The 20,975-nt window shown below is 33.8% G+C and overlaps 1 protein-coding gene across 7 annotated transcripts in view; it reads left to right on the forward strand.

The window, feature by feature from the left end:
• The window catches only part of LOC119829252 (low-density lipoprotein receptor-like), a 151,180-nt gene that overhangs the window by 109,785 nt on the left and 20,420 nt on the right, over nt 1-20,975 (forward strand). For 4 of the 7 annotated variants that reach the window (XM_038351661.1, XM_038351664.1, XM_038351660.1 and 1 more), the window contains exons 3-7: nt 9,774-9,896; nt 15,167-15,289; nt 16,780-17,006; nt 19,691-19,958; nt 20,596-20,847. In XM_038351661.1, coding sequence (XP_038207589.1) covers nt 9,774-9,896; nt 15,167-15,289; nt 16,780-17,006; nt 19,691-19,958; nt 20,596-20,847 — 993 coding nt within the window. Of the gene's footprint in view, nt 1-5,402; nt 5,621-9,773; nt 9,897-14,464; nt 14,585-15,166; nt 15,290-16,779; nt 17,007-19,690; nt 19,959-20,595; nt 20,848-20,975 lie in introns of all 7 variants that reach the window. The other 3 variants (XM_038351663.1, XM_038351665.1, XM_038351666.1) reach the window with 2 other exon arrangements.

Here is a 20,975-nt window from a genome sequence, read left to right on the forward strand (position 1 = left end):
TAATGACATGCTCTCAACTAAAGGTTCGTGCGAATTATAATCAAATATAGTTCCAAACCTACCTTAATGAGATAAATAAGCCTTTTTCCTTCGTGTTCCAAAGATGAGTTCGAGAAGTTTTAGAAATAACAATTACAGTTATATAGGCTATAGGCTATCAGCACTAACATATTTAATTATCTTTTAAATAATTTAGTCGTTATCAACTTACCAAACACTGCTGTTATGAAGAATTTCCTATATGCTATTTATATAGCTGTAGAATGAAATAAGAAAGTTACCAACTTAATAGTTAGAAGAAAATGAGCGAACTATCTAAATGTAATTATGCGGATGCAGATCTTCGATCATTAATAGTGTTATTGTTTGTCAACATAAACAACATAAAAAAATGGATAACAGATACAGTTAAAAAGGTTATTTCGTTTAATTGCTACCGGAGCAGATCATGAATATAGGTGCACGGGTTGAAAAAGCTATACGAGTATTATGGCAATGAGTGACCATAATAAACAAAGCTTAATTCATAAATGATTTTCTATTAAAACGAAGAATAGCATTTAATTGTAATTTTATGTAGATACCTTTTATAATTGTAACTATATTACCATAATTACTAGAATATGTAACCTTATTTCCTTCGCCATATAGAGATAATGGCGCACGTAAGCTAACACTGTCCTCGTAAAATGCAATGGTCGTTATCTCGGTTTGGTTTCGGACTTGTCTCAAAGCGAAGCACTAAGATGCTCCTGTTTATTACTCCTTAACAAAGATAACATCATTAGAAGTGACACGCTGTGCCAAGTTAAAGCGCTGCTCGCTAAATCGCCCCAGGGCCCGCGGAGATAAAGTCTTTATTTTTCGAACTGTTAATGACAATCTCAAACATGAGACGTATAGTGGATTACAGTTAAAATAATATTCAAAATATGCCTTATATTACTATAATTGTTTCTTATATTACTTTAAAAACATTCGGACTCATAAAAACAAACATACTGCTCAGATGTACCTTCGCAGTTTTCAGATAATTCTGCTCAAATGAAATGTTAAAATATATGTGTATTAGTTCGCTTGCCTATAGAGTCGCCAAATGTTTACTGTTTTGAATAGGCAAACGCTCAACCGTCGAGTGGCCATTTCGTAAATGACTTGAAACGCAACAGAACAATAGCGGCAATGACGTAGTCGTTACAATTTTCTATGCAAATGGGATGCGATGCGAGTGATTTACACAGCGACTGGGAAAAATCGCTGACCGACAGTGACCTTTGTTCCGAATAGGGAAATTTGGGAATTTTGTAAGATTCTACCCGATTGGATACACTTCAACAGCTTCTCGTTGAAGTGTAGGTTACTAGGGATTGTATTTACTATCAATTTGAATGTTTGTATAATCCAGAGGTCCTCTGTAACAAATATTGGGATAAAGTGCCGATAAACGAATTAACATGAACTTCATGCTTCAGTTTTATTAATAAAATGCTTAATTTTATAAGATTGGACATGCAGAAAATGTTGAAGAATATAAAAATTTCCATTCAAAAACGTTAAGAAATTTTATTACTTACATCCCTCACAAGGATTTATAGGTGAGACGTGCTCTGCGGAGACGCTGCGAACTTGACGGGGCTGTTAATTATATGCCCGCGGTGAGGAACTACTGTTACACTAGATTTCGGGGCTTTAATTGCAGCTTAATGATGCAGGAAAAGCTGCCAGGTGCTTGTTTTAGCATTCGCGAACACGTTCGTTACATTATTGTGGTATTTTTGTTAGCCATCACTTTCGTCAAATTAATGGTAAATATATACTCTTAGATTATGATGGTATAATAATTACAAGGCCGTAAATATTCTTATGAATAACAAAAATAATTTATTCTCTTTGCGAAGACGTCCTAAAATAATAGGCTTTATTTTTTATTGTAGAGATAGATACGTTTTTACCTAGTTATAAATAACGTAATTCAAACTGAATGAGTATTTGTGTAATATATTACACGTTGATCATTGTAGTATACATATATTATATATATATATTACTTAATGTTATATGTATTTCTCGTATCTTTTATGTCCTAAGCACGAACGTTTAACTCATATTTTGTTTTATCTAAAAATCCAAAAGTCTCGTACCAAAAGTTTTTACATAAACTCGGTTACCTCTTTCTTCTTCTTTCAATCTTATTTTATCTCGTAATTGGGCCGCTTGAATCCCTTTCCCTTAAATTGACTGACCAAATTGGTTTCAGCCAATTACTACCTTAAATGATTTACACGAAAATAATTATGGATTTAAAAGGGCTGTGAAGTTTTCCTTTTAAGACCACGAAACTCATTAACATTGTGGCGTCAATTACAAATAGCTAAAGGAAGTAACTAAGTGCTTTCATTCTTCCGAGGAAATAGGCCAAGAAGCAATTTGAAAAATAAGAAGAGGTTTAGAATTAAATAATAGGGAACAATTACGTTTAAAGCGAAGTTATATTCGAACAATTTTTTAGAATTTGAGACTTTGAAATTCTCCGTGGCACAGAAACAAATATTTTCTACTCTATTATCATTTGTTTTGATTGAAACTGTATTGCAACGGCTACATTTATCGATATTATTGAATATTTCAAGTGATCACGTCAGGTTCAGTTCAATTTGATAAGCTAAAAACGTCATTTACAAGCACTGACAAATAAATAACACTCGAGCAATCGTGAATAATTAATATTTTGATGGGAAATGAAACTTTTGACTATATTTGCATTAAGATTTAACAATTTACTTCTATACAGCATGGATGTGAACCCTCTTCCTTATTTAAACATTACAAGTGCTGGTAATTTTTTTAAATGCCCTATTTATACTCGCGCTTGACTCATCCTGAAATCTTATTCACATTCCAGAAATACAGAATAATCGCACTAGAAATAACAATAAATATTCCGATTTTTTTATTTGGCTCGTGCCAAATAAAAAAATAAATGAAAATTTTCTAATTTGTTTATGAATAAATAGTATAAAATTTTATCGATTTCTATGATTAATTCAATCAAATTTATCTCCTACCCTTAAACGTTTTAACGGAATCGATTCAGTCGTATTGAGTGGGTAGACTTGTAGTTTTGTGTCAATTCGGTGTGATGTTTCTCTTGATACATTCAAATTGTTCAGTCGAATAAATAATCTTCAGTAGCTTTTAATTAACATTAAATTTTACTCAGAAACAATACGAGTAAATAATGTTTAACACGGTAAACATCATTCTCCTAAACAAAACAACGATCGCAAACATTCGCTATTCAGAAGCGTGTACGGTACGTCTTCATGTGTGTTCAGTGATATTTATGTGACAAATAGAGAGCTAATAAATAATCTAGACGGCTCAACGATCGAACGGCGAAAGAATGAATACTTGAACGAATGAATGTCAAGCATTGAGATCTACAGGCATTTCAATCCACGTTCTATCAGCAATCTGGTCGATACCATCCGCCTCAATAGAAAACTTCGTTCATTTGACGCCCAACGAAAGCCCCACTTTTTGAAACAAGTTTTTCAGCTCCACTCCGTTACTGTATTGAATAGCGTTTAATTCGGAAAAGAATACGCCATAATAAACCACATTTTATTATTGTTTCCTGACAAATTTTATTGCGATAGATTGTCGTATTTTTTAGCAAGTAGCTATATCCTTTGAATAGGCTTCAAACGTAATAATAAAAATATGTTTTTTTAGTGTTTCTCATTCTGTAAATTTATTTAGATATTTTTAAGGTTATGATAATAGTTGCGGCTTAAAGCATTCTTGATTTTGTCTTTTTTTAAGCCACATTATATTTAACTCTTTATTAAAGCTGGGGATATTGAAAAACATAAAATGATGAAAATTTTATGCTCAAATCATTGGTGACAAAATTAATATTGTGAGAACTGTGTATGAAAGTTTATGAAAAATGAATGAATGAACGTAATTATTCATGTAATAAATATTCCAGTTGTATTTAAAATCCCGGAAGGCTTTGACGGAATAAGTTTTGGCCTTTGATAGTAATTATTTAATATTTATCCCCACTTTACATAACCGCGAGCTCGTTCTAAGCCAACTACGAATTTGAAATTATACTCGAGGTCTAGTAAAGATCCTTTGATAACTAAGTTTGAATTGGTGAGCATATGACATCATTGCAGCTTGTTTAAGTCTCGTTAAACTATATTTATGTTTTCAAAAATATTAAACTGTTGATGAAAATAGTCATAATAAATATAAATATCTTATTGTGGGAGTCGAGCACGCTTCGGCACGAATTGGGCCAGCTCGCACCGGGGAAGTACCACACTCCCACAGAAAACCGGCGTGAAATAGTGGCATGCCACTGTGTTTCGTACGGTGAGTGGGGGAGCCGGAGGCCCGTTTCCTTTTCCTCACCCGTCCTAGTCCATTCCTTCTTTCCAGTCGTTAATCCTTTCCTTTTCCCTTACCCCATAAAAGCGGGCAGCGCATTCGCAGAGGTACTACCATTGCGAATGTTTATGGGCGGTGGTGATCGCTTACCATCAGGCGAACCACCAGCTCAGCTGCCCGCTATAACATAAAAAAAAAAAATATAAGCATCCTTACTTTTAATTAAGATAATTTGACACTATTTAAACATTAATATGTCATATTTTCTTTTTTTTTCGTTTATTTACTATTAAATAAATTTTTGATGTTTTAAAATTTTAAATTTGTACAAAAAATGTTCAAAAGATGCTTTTAATTTATGTGAAAAAATGCGCTACGATGAATAACATCGCGATTTCACTGTATTCGAATTCGATTATAACGCTTATCTCATTTCTCTGAAAGTTAAATTCGATAAAACTAACGATACGTGTTTTTCGCTGAAATATGAAAAAAATATATCCCTAATTCCGAACACGTTCCATTTATATTAAATATTATGTATGATGAAAAAAGTTTTGTTATAAATCCGTTCCTAACATTAAAGCGCAAACAAGTTCGCTTCACTAAGTAAATATGAACCAAAGCTGAATAATATTTTAATGTCTATCAAACTTTTAAACAACCTTTGAGGTTGGAGGACAAAGGGCCGAAAGATTAACCCGTTCATTTACCTGACTTTGATTTGAATTAATACTGATTTACAAATGAAATTTTAACGGCTTTCCGTCGTTGATATCCTTGTTGAATCGGTAAACTAAGTTAAGTGCTTTGCTTGTTTTAATGTATGAAAGGTGTTAAATACTTAGAGCGCCAACGCTTATTAATTAAATTAAATCCAACATTCCTCTTTGAAGTCAAATAAAACCAAAACTGCATAAAACAGCGCTTATGATAACAATATTAAGACACTTAATTTAAAGCAAAACTTTTACTTGCAATCCTTGACAAATATGACACAGGTCTGCCTTTATGTTAGCCAACAATAATACTTTTACGTTCGAATAGCCACGCCACGGTGTGATCAATTCTTAATAACAGTGTTGTAATAAGTGAATGAAAATGGCTCTTTGTTGGATTTATGTATTCACTCTGCTGTCTCTGCTACTGAATACCAGCGCATCTATTTATGACGACGACTTAGATACCTACACGAGAGCTACTGATTATGCATCATCAGGTAAGCCTTCCAAACTGAAACTCCTCTGAATATCCTAACTTACTATTTTTTTTTTTTTTCAAAAAAACTAAATAACTTTGACTATTTTATCATAAGCTTTTGGCTTACCAAAAGCTTATGATAGAAGCTAGAGCTTATGAAACACACACAATAACTTAGTTATTGTGTGTGTTTCTCTGTTGATTAAAAAACATAAATGATAAATATAATCATTAAAATATATAGTTTAATAATGCAAATAACAAGATTAGTGCGGAACAAATGGCAATACATAATTGAGCAACCAGAATAACTAATATTCATAAAAGCTAATTCACTGTGACGTCATGGCACCCAAACCCTTATTATTATATTGCCGCAGTGGATTTTTATAACCGAATTATAGAAATTCGTGCTCAAAGATATTCAATATAAATATATGAGTTAATAAAATTGATTTTTCTTTGAACTTTCCTTGAATTTTCGATACATTATAGGAGCAACGAACTCTCAATATGAAAGGCGTTCGTCCAGACGATGAAAAAAGATTAGGTATTTACACTTATCTGAAATTTCAAAAGCTCTTCACACTTACGGTTATAAGTGTAGAATTGAATACAAATTATCCTCACTTACTGCTTTCGATGTATTAAAAAGAAATCAAAACATAACATGTTATAGAATATTGTCTTTGTATAAATTTTTGTAGACGATATGAAGTGAAGTGAACAACCGCATAGCTATTGTTGTCTATAACAACACTGTTATTACGTCCTAAATGCGCAAGAACTATACGAGCGCAATCTTGTGAGACAAAGTTATGAAACGACTCTTGTTCGAAGCATGTAATTGCAATATTTGTTGTAGCATCTCATCTGCATACTGCGCCAAGTTTGTAGGTGATGCACGAAAGTTGGAGGGTAAGATTTGAGCGTTATATATGATAAGAGGCAACGTGTACACGCTGCGGTGCTACAGTGCATGTGCAAGGGTGCAAAGCTGGCTGTTACGTCAGTAACGAATGCACTCATCGCCATTGCTCGCCGGTAATACAATTTCCCAGCATCTACGCTATTGCCATCTTGGGGACAATTTGGCCTTATATTTCTACGGCACCGGCATGTTTAGACGTTTCAAATTTGAGAACGGCAGCTTTTAGCTAATTGAAAAGGCTTCGTTCACATTGGAATATTCAATAGATATATCCAATGCTTGAAATAGTCGGCGAATATGCGAGTAGTCTAATTTCGGATTGATATTATGTGTCGGGTGCATAGTTAATAACAACGCTCTTTGATACTAATAAAGCTTTGTCGATTCAATTAATCCTTTGAAGTTAACGCAGAAAGCATTCAACGTTAGAAGGGATCATTTTGATGAAAGTGGTATTTGGTAGAAAACCTTCCCTGCGGATTATCCCCATGTTATCCTAAAACAATTGCTAGCTGATGTTAAGAAAACACGTGAAATAATAAATTTTATCATTTTTGTTTTCCTTATTTTCTGTTTAAATATTATATTAAAATACCACTTTACCAATGTCCTATTGTGTAGTAATTCATAGTGTTCTGGATGGACAACACGCGACATAAAAGTATATATAAAATAATAAAACATCGTCTATATAAATTCAATAAATAATAAATGCATGAATATAATATTAGTTCGACTATTTACAGTTCCTCGATATTTATTAGGAGACACTTTGAAAGCAAGATACTATAGTATTAGAATTATTGTTATATTGGACAGCGTGACCAATGGCTATAACGTCAATAAAGGAAGTCTTTTGGTCATGATAACACAGTTATCGATATTGAATGAAGCATCAAAACCGTAAAAGCTATTCTATCTGAGTAAGTTTTGGTTCGAGTATCGACGATTGAGAGAGAGAGAAATTATTTACGGTTGATATGACAATGTGGAATTTCGGATATGATGATATTTTGTTCCTTTCATTGGTATAACAATTGTAGTTTTGTAAACGTTTACTTATTTTTATCTATTTTTTCTTTCCAAAAGGAGAACGCTTGTTGTAAATAAAGAAACATTTTGGCAAATCTTTTTCTATTTTTTACTTTACGAATGTGTAAATTTGAACATAGCGAGACAGCAAAATATATTCAAAGAAAATACTTATATGAAAATACGGAAATGCTATGTCAAAGTATAAAATGCTTTAAGTTCAGGAGTTGGGCGTTTTCACTTTTGAATGACGCACTAATAATCTTTAACTCAGAAAAGGTTTTGTCGCAAATACGATGATTTTTGCCAAGTTAAATATAATAAAACAATCGCTACGGCACTTGAATGGTTTTTACTGCCTAAAATGTTTCATATTTACTCTCTGCCAATTTAAAAAATAATAACTCAACTGATATAAATCTTTACTAAATCTCATAATAATAATCTCACGAACAAACGTATCACATACTAAATTTGCAGAATTAAATAAAGTTCTATTAGACCTTAATGTTTCTGCAATGCGACCAATGGGATGGGTATTTACCATTCCGATAATGGAACCTTATGTTATCTTGCGGATTAATTAACCGCGCTATCTCTGATCTGCGTGTATTGTACTCTGCTGTCTTTATACGGAGGTAGCAGAATGTATATAATTCGAAGCAAACTGCACTATATCTGATTGTTTTGCTTCCATGGACTAACAATTGTATGATTATAATTTTACTTGTTTTTTTATTGTTTCGGTAAACTGCCACTTAACATGAAATAAACTGTAGAGCTTAACTGTTTTTGTGTTAGTTACTGATTTCATAATAATACGTTACTTCTGTTACTTTTCTTATTTTTTATTATTTTATTATTTACTTATTTTTTAAATAATCATTACTATTATTATAAAAATGCGGAAGTGTGCTTGCTTGTTTGTCTTTCATTCCTTTGCAACGGAGCGATTCGCGATTGCGAATTTGTATTGAGGGTTCTGCCATTGTGACTCCTTTTAACGGAGGTGAAACAACTCATTCCCACGGGAATTTCCTTTGACTACGCGTGCGAAGACGCGGGCGGAAAGCTAATAAGATCATATTATAATAATTATACAAAAGGTAGTACATATAATGTGATTTATACGACTCTGAAACAACTTCTTTTACGACTTTGATAATTTTCCTTTCGGATTTTTATCCTACTAGAATATACCATATCACTTTCGTATATTCATAGCAATGATAGCATATACTTTTGTTTTATATTAATACAATACGTATACAACAACATACAAATAGGCAGTGTTTTCCTTTCCCTTTCTCGTCTTAGTCCTTTCCTTTATTCCCCTCATCAATCCTTATTCTATACCACACCTTCTAATGTCGACAATCGATTTGCAGATGCCTCTGCAAATGATATACCCTTCGGGAAAATATTCATGGGAGGTGGTATCATACCAGCCACCAGTTTTGCCCTTTGCACCCTTTGCCGGATATGACTAAAAAAAAATATTATTAAAGATATGTTGAAATAGGATAAATTTGATAGACACAAAGATTCATTGCTTTAAAATTCTTTTGAATTGTGCTGCAATAATAATTCAGGGCAACGCTCAATCTTCATATACAGAGCAGTTTTATGATATCACAGTCTCTGAGGGAACGCCCAAATTTATTACACGGGTTTCAGAATGCTTCGGGGTCGCACCCGACTGAAATGATTCGTAGGGTGTGCGTTTTGCCTACAAATTGCTATTCGTACCGTGAAAATCACCTTTGATAAAAGCGATAATTTTTCTCCAACAATGTTTTATGGAGCAGTGATATTTATCGATCTCTTTATTGACCGTTTTATTTGTATGCAATTTACGTAAGAATTATTTTATCTTCTCTATTACGTAGTACGGAATGTAGTTTTATTTTGACTCATAGTAATTGGAAAAACAATATTAAAACCCTACAATACAGGTTATATAATGTACAAGGTTTAAGCTATAAAGGCATTTGATATCATTATACTACATTAATTTAACGAAAACAACTAAAAGAACTCTCTTTTCTGAAGGCGTGCAACTGAAAAATACCACTAGATGTCTAGGCACCTATGAAGTGGTATTATGTCGCTAAATACGTAGTCATTGCCGGGCATGCTTCACTCAATATAAGTTATTGTACATTAATAAATCAGGGTTTTAAAATGTGAAAATTTTGTTTATTCACAGAAAGTCGTACGTGCACGGCTTCAGAGTTCAGATGCAAGACAGGACGCTGCATACCGATGTCCTGGCGATGTGACAATGAAAAGGACTGTTCTGATGGCTCCGATGAAGAACCAGGAACCTGTAGTAAGTGATACACATTTCGTTTCGGTTAATAACAGAAATAATATACAGGTTTTCTATAATAACGTTGTCAAAACATACCCTATTCAGAATGTGTGCGGAATAGGGACGATAAAGTTTCACAATTTATTCCAGAGTCCCGTTTATTTTACGTCTTTTCGTACAGTTTGAATACTCGTATATTTTTCCAACATTCATAAATATTTACTACGAACGTTTGCCTCCAGCAACAACGATTTGTTTTGTTAAGTCATCAGTAGGAAATAAGCGGTGGTATGTTTTGTTACGGTCATAATAAATGTTATATTCATGTTCTCGTAGCCATAAGCGATAAGTAAATAAAAAGAAAACTAATTAAAAATAAATGTGCAGAAGATTTGTAGCAATTATCTGAATATTGAATAAAATACTTCATAAATCCATAAAACACGCACAAATCTTACAATCAACTAAATTGTCTCACTTGCGTACGTACTTACATACATAAGGAATTTTTTAATCACTCTATTTAAAATGGGTCAGTATTAAGTTGGTTACGTACTTAAATACAGGGGAAATAAAAGTGAGTTAAAACAGCGGTTAGGTATGTGAAGCGAGTGCTCCTAGGACTCCGGAGGGGACTAAAAAATTATGTCTCGATCTGGCAAAACAAATATAATTGATAAACTATTCATCTGTAAAGAAAATCGATTACATGTATTCGTATGCCAAGGAACGAATGCAGAAACGCAGTTGTGGTCCTTTTTGGAATCAAAGTTATCTCTACAAATTATTATTTCACACACCGTCACCAACCTCGATAGACAATGGATTTATTTAAATGGACTGTTCTTTCTTTGAATTACAACGGATAACTTTTTATTGCCCAAAAAATAAATTATCTGCGATTTATGGAAAAAGTTTTAAAAGGTATAAGCGTATTTTGTCCTTCGCGCGGCTTCCAACGAGGATTAAAATCTTAATCACGACTCTAAGTTCCTGGATTAATATAATCTTTCGCCCTTTGCCTAAACTTCTTTCGTTATGAATTGCGAATTAGAATTTTATTGAAATACATGGACCGCGGCTTTGTGTAGATAATTTGAGAAAACGTTTAATGAGAAAATACCGTCGCGATAAAATTACCGGTTGTTATGTGGGCAGGTGAGTATTTAAACCGTAGGTAGATGGTATTTAAGCTTCTCGCGTACGCATTAATTTATTTAATGTTTGTGCGGGAAATAATTAAGGAGATTGAACTGAAGTACGATAATATTACATGAGAAACTATTTGCTCTACTTAGTATTTTAACATTCTGATTTTAAACATTTTTGAAACAGAACATTTTTGCGTAAAGAACATGTTATGGTATATTAAATCCAATTTTATGGTATATTAAAGAACCTGTTAATGATTGAAAAAGGCAAAGGTTTGAATAAAAAAAATATTTATAGATTTGCTGCAATACTACAAAAAAATTGAAGTCGAATGGCAACGTTGTAGGTCATTAAACATCTGAAACTTATATTTTTACAAAATTCATGTAAAATGTTCATAAAACCAACAATATATATAACATCAGTGATATAAGTCTAACTAATTATAACACTTGTATATTTCTAAAATAATTTAGAACTCTATCCCGTAATTCAAACAAAACGGTCTGTATAAAATAAATATAACAATGGGTACACGTTTACCAAAATAGAAACTGTCGAAGTTCTTTTACTTGTTTTTTTTTAGATTTGTTAACTCTTTAAGGGTCGCCTGAACGCACTGACCCGCGAAATTGGAATCGGATGTCGCTCGTGAATATTGATGATTGCTCTTTCTTCATATTCAAATAATGTTTTCAAATTTTATTATTCCACAATACGTTTTGGGACTGCGCTATATATATTGTAAATAATGAATATCATGAATAATAATTCAGTATTCGTGTATAGTGTAACATCAACATAATTATAAAATGTGTGCATATTGATATAGGAACGCACAGGTTCAGTAGCGGTTAATTAATGAATAATAAGAAAGAATCATGATTTCTTGTAAAAGTACTCATTAAATAATGAAGCACGACCTTGATACTGAAGAATGAGTAGGCTGCTAGTGCATAGAACAACAGTGTTTTTTTATCTAATTATTACGTCCCACGTTATTCGACGCCTACGTATCTGCTGTTAATTGGAAATATTAATTGGTTTTTATTTACAACACCTTCTCGTTACTTGCAAGTCTTTGACGCATACGTAGCTGCGTATGTATATATATTCGCGATTTAATATACTTTCCGCCTAAATAAATTACTAAACGTAATTAAAAAGGATTTCACAGAGTTCTGAAGCGGAGCATAGATCTAATATCTAATCTAATCTGTTTATCTCGATCTACTTATCTAATCTATATGAAAATACAACTTTAATTAATCGTATCCTGGTTTAGAATCTTAAAGTTGCAGGTATAAGCTTTTATCTATACATATCAATATCGTTTTGTTTACACATAGCTAATTGTATTATAAAATATTAAGTTGTTTGATCGAGGTGCGTTTTAGTTCATCATCATAGTACTCTTACTATTACTCCTCTGAGTATGAAATAAGTATAATTTCAATTTTATCTTAAACTAGCTGCGCCTCGCGGTTTCACCCGTCAGTCCGTATCCCGTAGGAATATCGGGATACAAAATTGCCTATATGTTTAGCTGTTCAGCTATCTACGCACCAAATTTTATTGCAACCGGTTTAGTAATTTTTGCGTGAAAGAGCAACAAACACACACACATCCTTACAAACTTTCGCATTTATAATATTAGTAGGATTTGATCACACTCATGAAGAACAATGTATTATTTTTAATACTACTACTATGATATAACTAAAACCATAGCAAGTCCAAATGAAATATTATGATGTAATTCAGTGTAGGTACTTATCTTGAATATAATATGTAATACCCAGCAGCCAATTTAGTTATAACTAAACCCTTACACAATAGCGATGAAATTGCCTGTGAATAACTTGTAACAATACGTAAAGGCTAAGACCATGTGGTGTTATTTGAACGGTGCCGCGATAGCCAGCCGCAACTTTGTTCACTTACTGTAAGTCGACCCAACGTAATGGAAAAGGTTTTTATATGGGCTACGTACGATCTCAATGTTTTGTAAGCTTTCACAAACATGAATATTAGACGCATGCGATACCCTTTTGATATGCTTTATGCAGTTGTAAAGAGCAACGAAAAAGGGAAATAGTGAGGAATTTGTGATGCGCGTTACACATACGTTGTGCATCCTATCCTAGTAATATTATAAATGCGAAAGTTGGTAAGGATGTGTGTGCGTTTGTTGCTCTTTCACGCAATAACTACTGATCCGATTGCAATGAAATTTGGTACGTAGACAGCTGGACAACTGGAATAACATAGAGGTAACTTTTCATCCCGATATTCCTACGGGATACGCACTTACGCGGGTGAAACCGCGGGCCGCAGCTAGTAATGTTATATAGCCTTTAGGCTTCCTCAATAAATGGACAGTTCAATACTAATCTATTTTTTGATTCGAGCTAGTAGTACCTAACCCAGTAGTACATTTTCGACGAAATCAAACTATTTAATTTTATATAATATTCATATTAGCTTAAACATACTTTGTCTCTGGGTAACATTTCCCAAGTAAATGAACAATGTTTGTCATGGTTTCCTCGTGAAGTCTTACTAATATTATAAACGCAAAATTTTGTTTTTTAGTCATTCCCACGAAAACAACGTATCGTATCTGTATAAAATTTGTCCAGAGATAGATTATAGTCTGGATTAGCACATAGGCTACTTTTTACCCGGGAACCAGGCAAGTGACGCCACGGATTTCAGCTAGTAAACGAATGAACAAATATACTCGTATCCACAAAATTTGCATGAATTAATATCTAAATTTCACGGAACGAAATTCACTCTCATTACAACAGTGCAAATATTCAATTACATTTAACTATGAGCCAGTCACATAATGGTGTATAGGATGTGAGTGTTGAAATAGAAGATTAAGTTTGTCAGCATAATTGTATTAAGTCCCAGTTTATTCGTCTCGTTAGATCCGACGTGAAACAACGTAATGCTCGAAATAAGGACTATTTAGCGTCATTAATTACGTCCCAGAGTCGCTTCTGTTTAACGTAAGCATTTATTAATCTGTGTGAAGTTTATATTTGGATAGTACAGCGTTATTGCTTCGACTTTATTACCCTTTGTTATTTATATAATGTTATATGTTCACAGAGGAGGTTCAGTCTGTATTTTTTCTACATAAAATAATTCTTATTTATTGTTGTGAATATCCCAAAGAAGTGAGTTTATTTATCCATAATTTGCAATTTACATGATGTAGTGTTTAATAATTAATGACCCTTCGCTTCGAATTAATCACATGTACAAACCATTGTGAAACACGCAAAAACAAACATTATTAACAAAACAGAGCCATTAATTCAAAAATATTTGTTTGAATAAAGCAATAATGCAAATGAAGTGGTATATTATGCGTATAAATTGTTGTACAGTAGGAATGTAAACAGAATTTTCAAATACAGCCTCACAGCGCAGTTGCCCAGAGCACAATTTTCTTTGTGCGACGGGTCACTGTATACCCGCGGCCTGGCAATGCGACGACTCGCCGGATTGCCTAGACGGTTCCGATGAACACAACTGTGGTAAGAACAGGGACAACGAGCAAGCATGGGAACTTATGCATGAGTCACCGGCGATGTTTCATACGCTCAATCATCATATCAGGCGGAAAATGAAATGGTTATAGGTGCTTCTCTTTACAGAATATCGAACGTCTAGTATTGAAGTAAATGTAACCGAGGCAATTATAAAACGGAAAGTTTTAAGTTAAACACAAGTTCGGAAATCGGAATTTCGGTGCCGCAGAAGGGAAAAGGAAGAAATTAATTTCATAGAAGGGTTGTGAAATTTATTATAACGTTGAACGAATGAATTTATGTTAGTCAGCTAAAAAGTTTCAGTGAAATTTAAGCTCCAATGAGTAGAATGGAAAAATTCAATTTCCTCTAGTTATTACGTATCTTACGCTTGCTGACAAATGAATTTTGCCGCAGTCGTTTGCAGATATATTCAATTCAGTCCAAGATTAGAACTTTGGAGACTAAATTTAGAAATAATAGCAGCATTCAGCGTAATTAAATTATCGTCGTTTGAAAGATATTAGAGCGTAAATGATTTTCTTGGTACGTTCTATACTGAGCATGTGCATGATATTGGGTTAACAGAAGTGGAGGTATGCGGTCCAGAAGAGTTCACTTGCAGAGGTGGCCAAGGAGAATGCGTACCACTTACGTGGATGTGCGATGACAACCTCGACTGTACAGATGGGTCAGACGAGAAAGCATGCAGTAAGGCTTCAGCTTTTATCTAAGTCTCCTAGTAAAAGTATCTCATTGCATAACATTTTCACTCGATACATTCAATAAGGTACTTTATCGATTAAGTGGTCAGCATTCATGTCAACAAAATTATTTTCTGAAAATAAAACATCGCGATGCATTTATTATTACATTCATATACGATTCTAACACGGATTGACTTCATCAATACCATTTCATGATAATGCATAATTGGCAATTTTCTGCATGAAGCCGACCTCCATAATGATAATTCGCACAATTTAGATCTATTATAATTATAGCTACACTTAATTAGTACAAAGAGCAAACATATTAATTATTGTAATTTGAATTTGTTAGTGCGTATGCAAATTACTGTTGACAAATTTGAGGTTTGAATTTAAATTTGATTACCTACATTGATCTAGTTTATAATTGTGAATCAATGCTGGGATTAACATTATAAGTGTTCATAGTAAGTTCATACTATTAAAAAAAAACTTCGAACTTTGAAGATGTTCGAAGCAAACCAGTGTGTTAAATATTCAAAAGATAATATGTTTACTAATAATATCAATTACGTAGGTAAGTGCTGGTAAGAAACACGAAAACAAAAATCTGATGTAGGCAAACCACAATCAATCATGGGGGGTTGTCTACCGAGGACTCGATATTCTATCGACACCCTATCCGTCTTAAAATCTTTATCTTCCCGAACCAGGCGCCCTCTGAATTGAGCGATGACCGAGCGCAATTTATGAATTGATGCTCACGTTAAATTTCCAACTCATTCTTAAACTCGTTTTCGAGAACAAAGTTCTCCGTAGGCAAGCTTGCAATATCCTCTGGCATATGCGCCGAGCGACACCACAAGTTGTGTACAAAACTACGCGCACTCTTAATTACCTTCAACATGAAACTTGCCATCTGCTACAAAGAAACGACGCTTTGTATTCCACTACATCCACAAACTGCATTCAATTTTGATGCTACTTCACCTTAAATTATTCTAGAAGAAGTAAAAACTTCGCAAGTGCTCATGAACAGACTTGATAAGTATACTTACTCGTCGAACAAAGGAATTTAATTAAATAAAGAAGAACCCACGTCTTAGACTAGTGGGAATGATTTTTCTCAGAGAAACCATTACGTTCACGAGATTTGTTAGACAAGCACTACCTAGTTAGGTATTAATAACAAACGTGTCTAATAGCGTTTCTCGGCTTGATTGTAATCATTCTTTTGCGCTTTCTCATTATCCAACCCACGGACCATTCTTATTTTTGCGTTCATTACTTGGCCACTTGAAGCGTGCCTGTGGAACGTTTTAACAATGCCTACAACTCTTTGCCAGCACTTTCTTCAAATTAAACGCGCTCTTTGAACTAATTAAGAATTATTAATTATGAAGTGTTAAAATGGTCGATTCAAATAGTAATTTTGTTAATTGCAGTATTGTTATATGGGTCTAAAATTTAAATATACTTTTAAATGTGTAGATGAGACGTGTCGATCGGATGAATTCACTTGCGGCAACGGCAAATGCATACAACAACGTTGGGTGTGTGACGGTGACGACGACTGTGGCGATGGTACGGACGAAGTGAAGTGCCCTGCGCCCACTTGCCAACCTATCAGCCATTTCTCCTGTACTGACGGCCATTGTGTCTCGGCAAGATGGAGGTGCGATGGAGACATCGATTGCCCCGATGGAAGCGATGAAATGGTTAGTATAACTTTTACCTAAATTTGTCTAGGTGCTCCTAAATGGAAACAAATGTTCTCCGTAGTAATGAGGCAAAACATCTTGAACAACACATTTAATTTTTAAGTATGTGTCAAGTATGATTTGGAAGGTTGCCACCCGCAAAAAGTTAAATACTGCTGCCTAGGGGGTCAGCATATTTGCAGTTAAATTTTGCGTTTTACTGCAACGACTGGTAAACCTTTGTTATCTTCCCTTTACGTTTACCATTATATTTGTTCAAAAAATACGAGCTATTAGCATTTATAAGTAAACAGTATTAAAGAAACAAATTTAATACCATAAGCTTCAATCATCTAAATATGCTTTTAGTTTTATTGCGTTCTAACTTGGTAGCCATATTTTGCTACGTTTAAGGACATAATATGAATTATTGTCAAAAAGTTATAAATAATGAAAATTATTAAAAAACAGTGCCTACAGCTACTAAAACATAATAAAAATTATTTATAGTGGCATAACATTATGAATTCTCATTGTGTTTATTCCTTGGCAGTCACATTTATATCAAAATATATAAATAGACCCATTTACCAAAGGATTTCTGTACAAAAGAACCTTTTTTCCAGCCGATACCAAGTTAGAAAAAGGCTTAGATCCAATATATTTCTAACTTTTTGTAAAGGCCCATTTTGTAAAGGAAGTAGTATTAAAAAAAGTATCTAAATATTCATTTTTATACGGTAACCATGTACTAAAAAGTTATGTAGTACCTACCTAATGTTGTTGGGCAGACAGACAGATAAATTTTACACAATTCCGGGATTATACCCGCATAGTTTTAAACTAAATGTTCGTACAAAATTCATCCAAACTGGCATAGACGGGCAGACGGACGGGCAGACATATTTACTTCGCATTTATAATATTAAGTCGGGTTTTTGTGTGTTAATAGCGGATCATGGACCAAATAGTCAATTCGTCCATGTACTAGATTTAATTTACCGTTAAATATCCAATAATAATATTTGTAAACTTGTCGGTGCATTTGTTTAACACGTGTAGAACTCAATAATAACGATGTTTGGGAAATATATTTAGTAATAACACTAACATTGAAACTTGCGGCTGAATGATAACTAGCATATATTTACATGAAACATTTATTACTTTACAGAACCGTTCGTAGTAAGTACTTGAGCACATTGCTCTCCAGTTAATGCACTTTAGTGCAACTTAAATGGCGTAGAGTTAGCTACGTAATGACTTAGAAGGGTTTATTATTTGTATTAGACGATGTGGTTCTTTCGGTTAAATGTATTACTTCATTTAAGATAAGCTCTGCAATCTTAATCGCTTACTTCTCTCACTTGTAATTACAACATACAACTGGAGAGTTAAAACGGAACGAACTCAATTATGTTTGTTTATTTTTATTTAAAACGGTGAAGGAAAACATCGTGAAGAAACCGGCATGTTCAAGAATCAAAAGTTCGACGACATGTGACATCTGCCAACCACGCTGGCCAAGTGCGGCCAGCGTGGTGGATTATGGCCTGAACCCTCATAGGAGGCCTGTGTCCCAGCAGTGGGAACGTGTATGGGCTGATGATGATGATGATGATGATGATTTTTATTTTTTGTAACAATGCTCCACTTCAAAGATATGATAAGCATTGCTCAAGATTCCCCAAAGAGAGTCACAACCAAAATAGCAAACATGAAATGCGACGGGAACCACTTTAATCAAAATAATAAAAACAAATGCAGATTCGTTAGTCGAACGGAATGCTAATAAAAAGTCCCATAAAATAAAGGTTGTAAAAATGTTCATTACTGACGACTGGTCTGACAATATCGACGCTTTAAATGCTGAAATTGTGCAAACATTGGACACTCCTCTCCGATATTGGCAACTGTAGCAATATATAGCCTTTATGCAACTGCTGTTAGCAAAATTATAACAGCCACATTTACCCTGCCATGATTTAATAGCTCTTGATCTTTGGTGTGATTAATGCCTGATATTATAGTCCGGAGACTACATTAAGACAACCTGTAGATTAGCTCTATTGCGACAAGTGTGGCAAGTCCAATTGATAGCTTTGATAAGATTTGCTTGTAGCTTGTTATGTTTATATAAATGTAAATCAACGATATTTTTGAAGCTGTGAATTGTTAAAATAGTGTAAAAAATATTTTTGGTGCAATAATATTCAACTTATAACAATGAACCTTAAATCTTTCTTTCCTATCAACTAAATTATTTATTTTTTGTTACCAATATATACCGATTTATAAATTGGTATTGTCTGTTTGAAATACTGAAATAACCACTTTTACATATACATATATACTTATTTTTGTCTGTATTGGCTAATCTTTAGAACGGCTCAGCCGATAGTTGATATACGCAGGTAACTTAGGATACTTTAATATCAATATTTCCACGGTAACATTGGCATTTAAAGGAAAAACTCAATAAAAGGGACTAAAACGCGGGAGGCGGCAAGTTGTATATATAAGGAAAAAAGTAAAAAAAAAACATTCAAAATTGTATTATGGCATCTATTAATTGATTATTATGTATGATAACATCCACGTGCAAGGAATATGTTCTTTAACATCATATGTTCTACAACTTTTCCTCATATTTGTTAGCCGATCTTACCATGTCTTAACGCTCGGTAAACAACCTATTTCAGGGATGTGCAACAACTCCGAAGGTGACGTCACCGTGCATAGCAACCGAGTTCGAATGTCGTGATCGCATGACTTGCGTCCACAAAGCTTGGGTGTGCGATGGTGATCGGGACTGTCCCGACGGCGGCGATGAAGCACCCGAGATATGCAGAGGAAACATCACGTGCAGACTCGACCAATTCCAGTGCAAGGACCATAGCTGCATTCCCGGCGCTCTGTACTGCAACGGTGACAAAGATTGTCCAGATGGCAGTGATGAAATTAACTGCAGTAAGTATTAACGTGTGCTATCCATATTTTATCATGTCTAGACTGAAACAGTAGCAAGACAAGACAGGAGCGACGTAATTTTATAATCTTGTTAAACAGACAACACTATTCATATAGAAGTTTTTCTTGGCGTTTGTAATATTGGCGTCAAGGCGTTTTTTCATTGTGCTACTTAAATTACGCTAATTTTAATGATAAAAGCTACGGAGTTATTTATTTCGCCGCTTGAAATTACCGATAAATCTAGTTGATAAACATCATTTGAATTATATTATCAGTCACTTCCGTTGCTATCTTATATTTGTTTGTTTGTTATAGAAATATACCTACCGTATAATAGGCACTTTATGAATTAAGGTTATCTTATCAAGTATCCTATTATATGTCTACTATGTACCTATTATATAAATTACGATACGCATCTAGAACATGAATGATTTTATTAAATACGTACAGTTATAAAGATTTCTAAGAGAATATTCTCATTGGAATTAAACCTGTCGAGAGAGTTATGTTTCCGAGAATCGTTTTAATAAAGACAGAGTGAAATTAACGTTCATTATTATAGTGCAAAAGTATTGTATTTTTTTAGAATTTTCCTTTCATAGCTACATTAAAACTGGAAACTTTTTTCCAGCGAAACCCAAACCGGTTTGCGACAAAAAGACTGAATTCGATTGCGGTGAAGGCATGTGTATACCGCTGACGAAGCTGTGCGACGGTAAACCCGACTGCCCCAACTTTGAAGACGAGCCAAGAGATAGGTGCGGTGAAGATGAATGCGCCAAGAATAATGGCGGGTGTACTCAACGTTGTGTTAACACACCAGTGGGATACTATTGCGACTGTGACAAGGGATACAAGCTCGTGGACAATCAGACGTGTGAAGGTGAGCTTAAAGAATAACTAAATGTTTCAGGATTAAAGTTTGCTACCTAAAGACATTTTATATTGTAGTAGGTACCTATTAAGTCGTCACAACGTAAAAGTTTAGTTGTTCCTGTTATATTAAAATGT

The sequence above is a fragment of the Zerene cesonia genome, chromosome 10 (assembly GCF_012273895.1).
Source record: "Zerene cesonia ecotype Mississippi chromosome 10, Zerene_cesonia_1.1, whole genome shotgun sequence".
NCBI lineage: Eukaryota > Metazoa > Arthropoda > Insecta > Lepidoptera > Pieridae > Zerene > Zerene cesonia.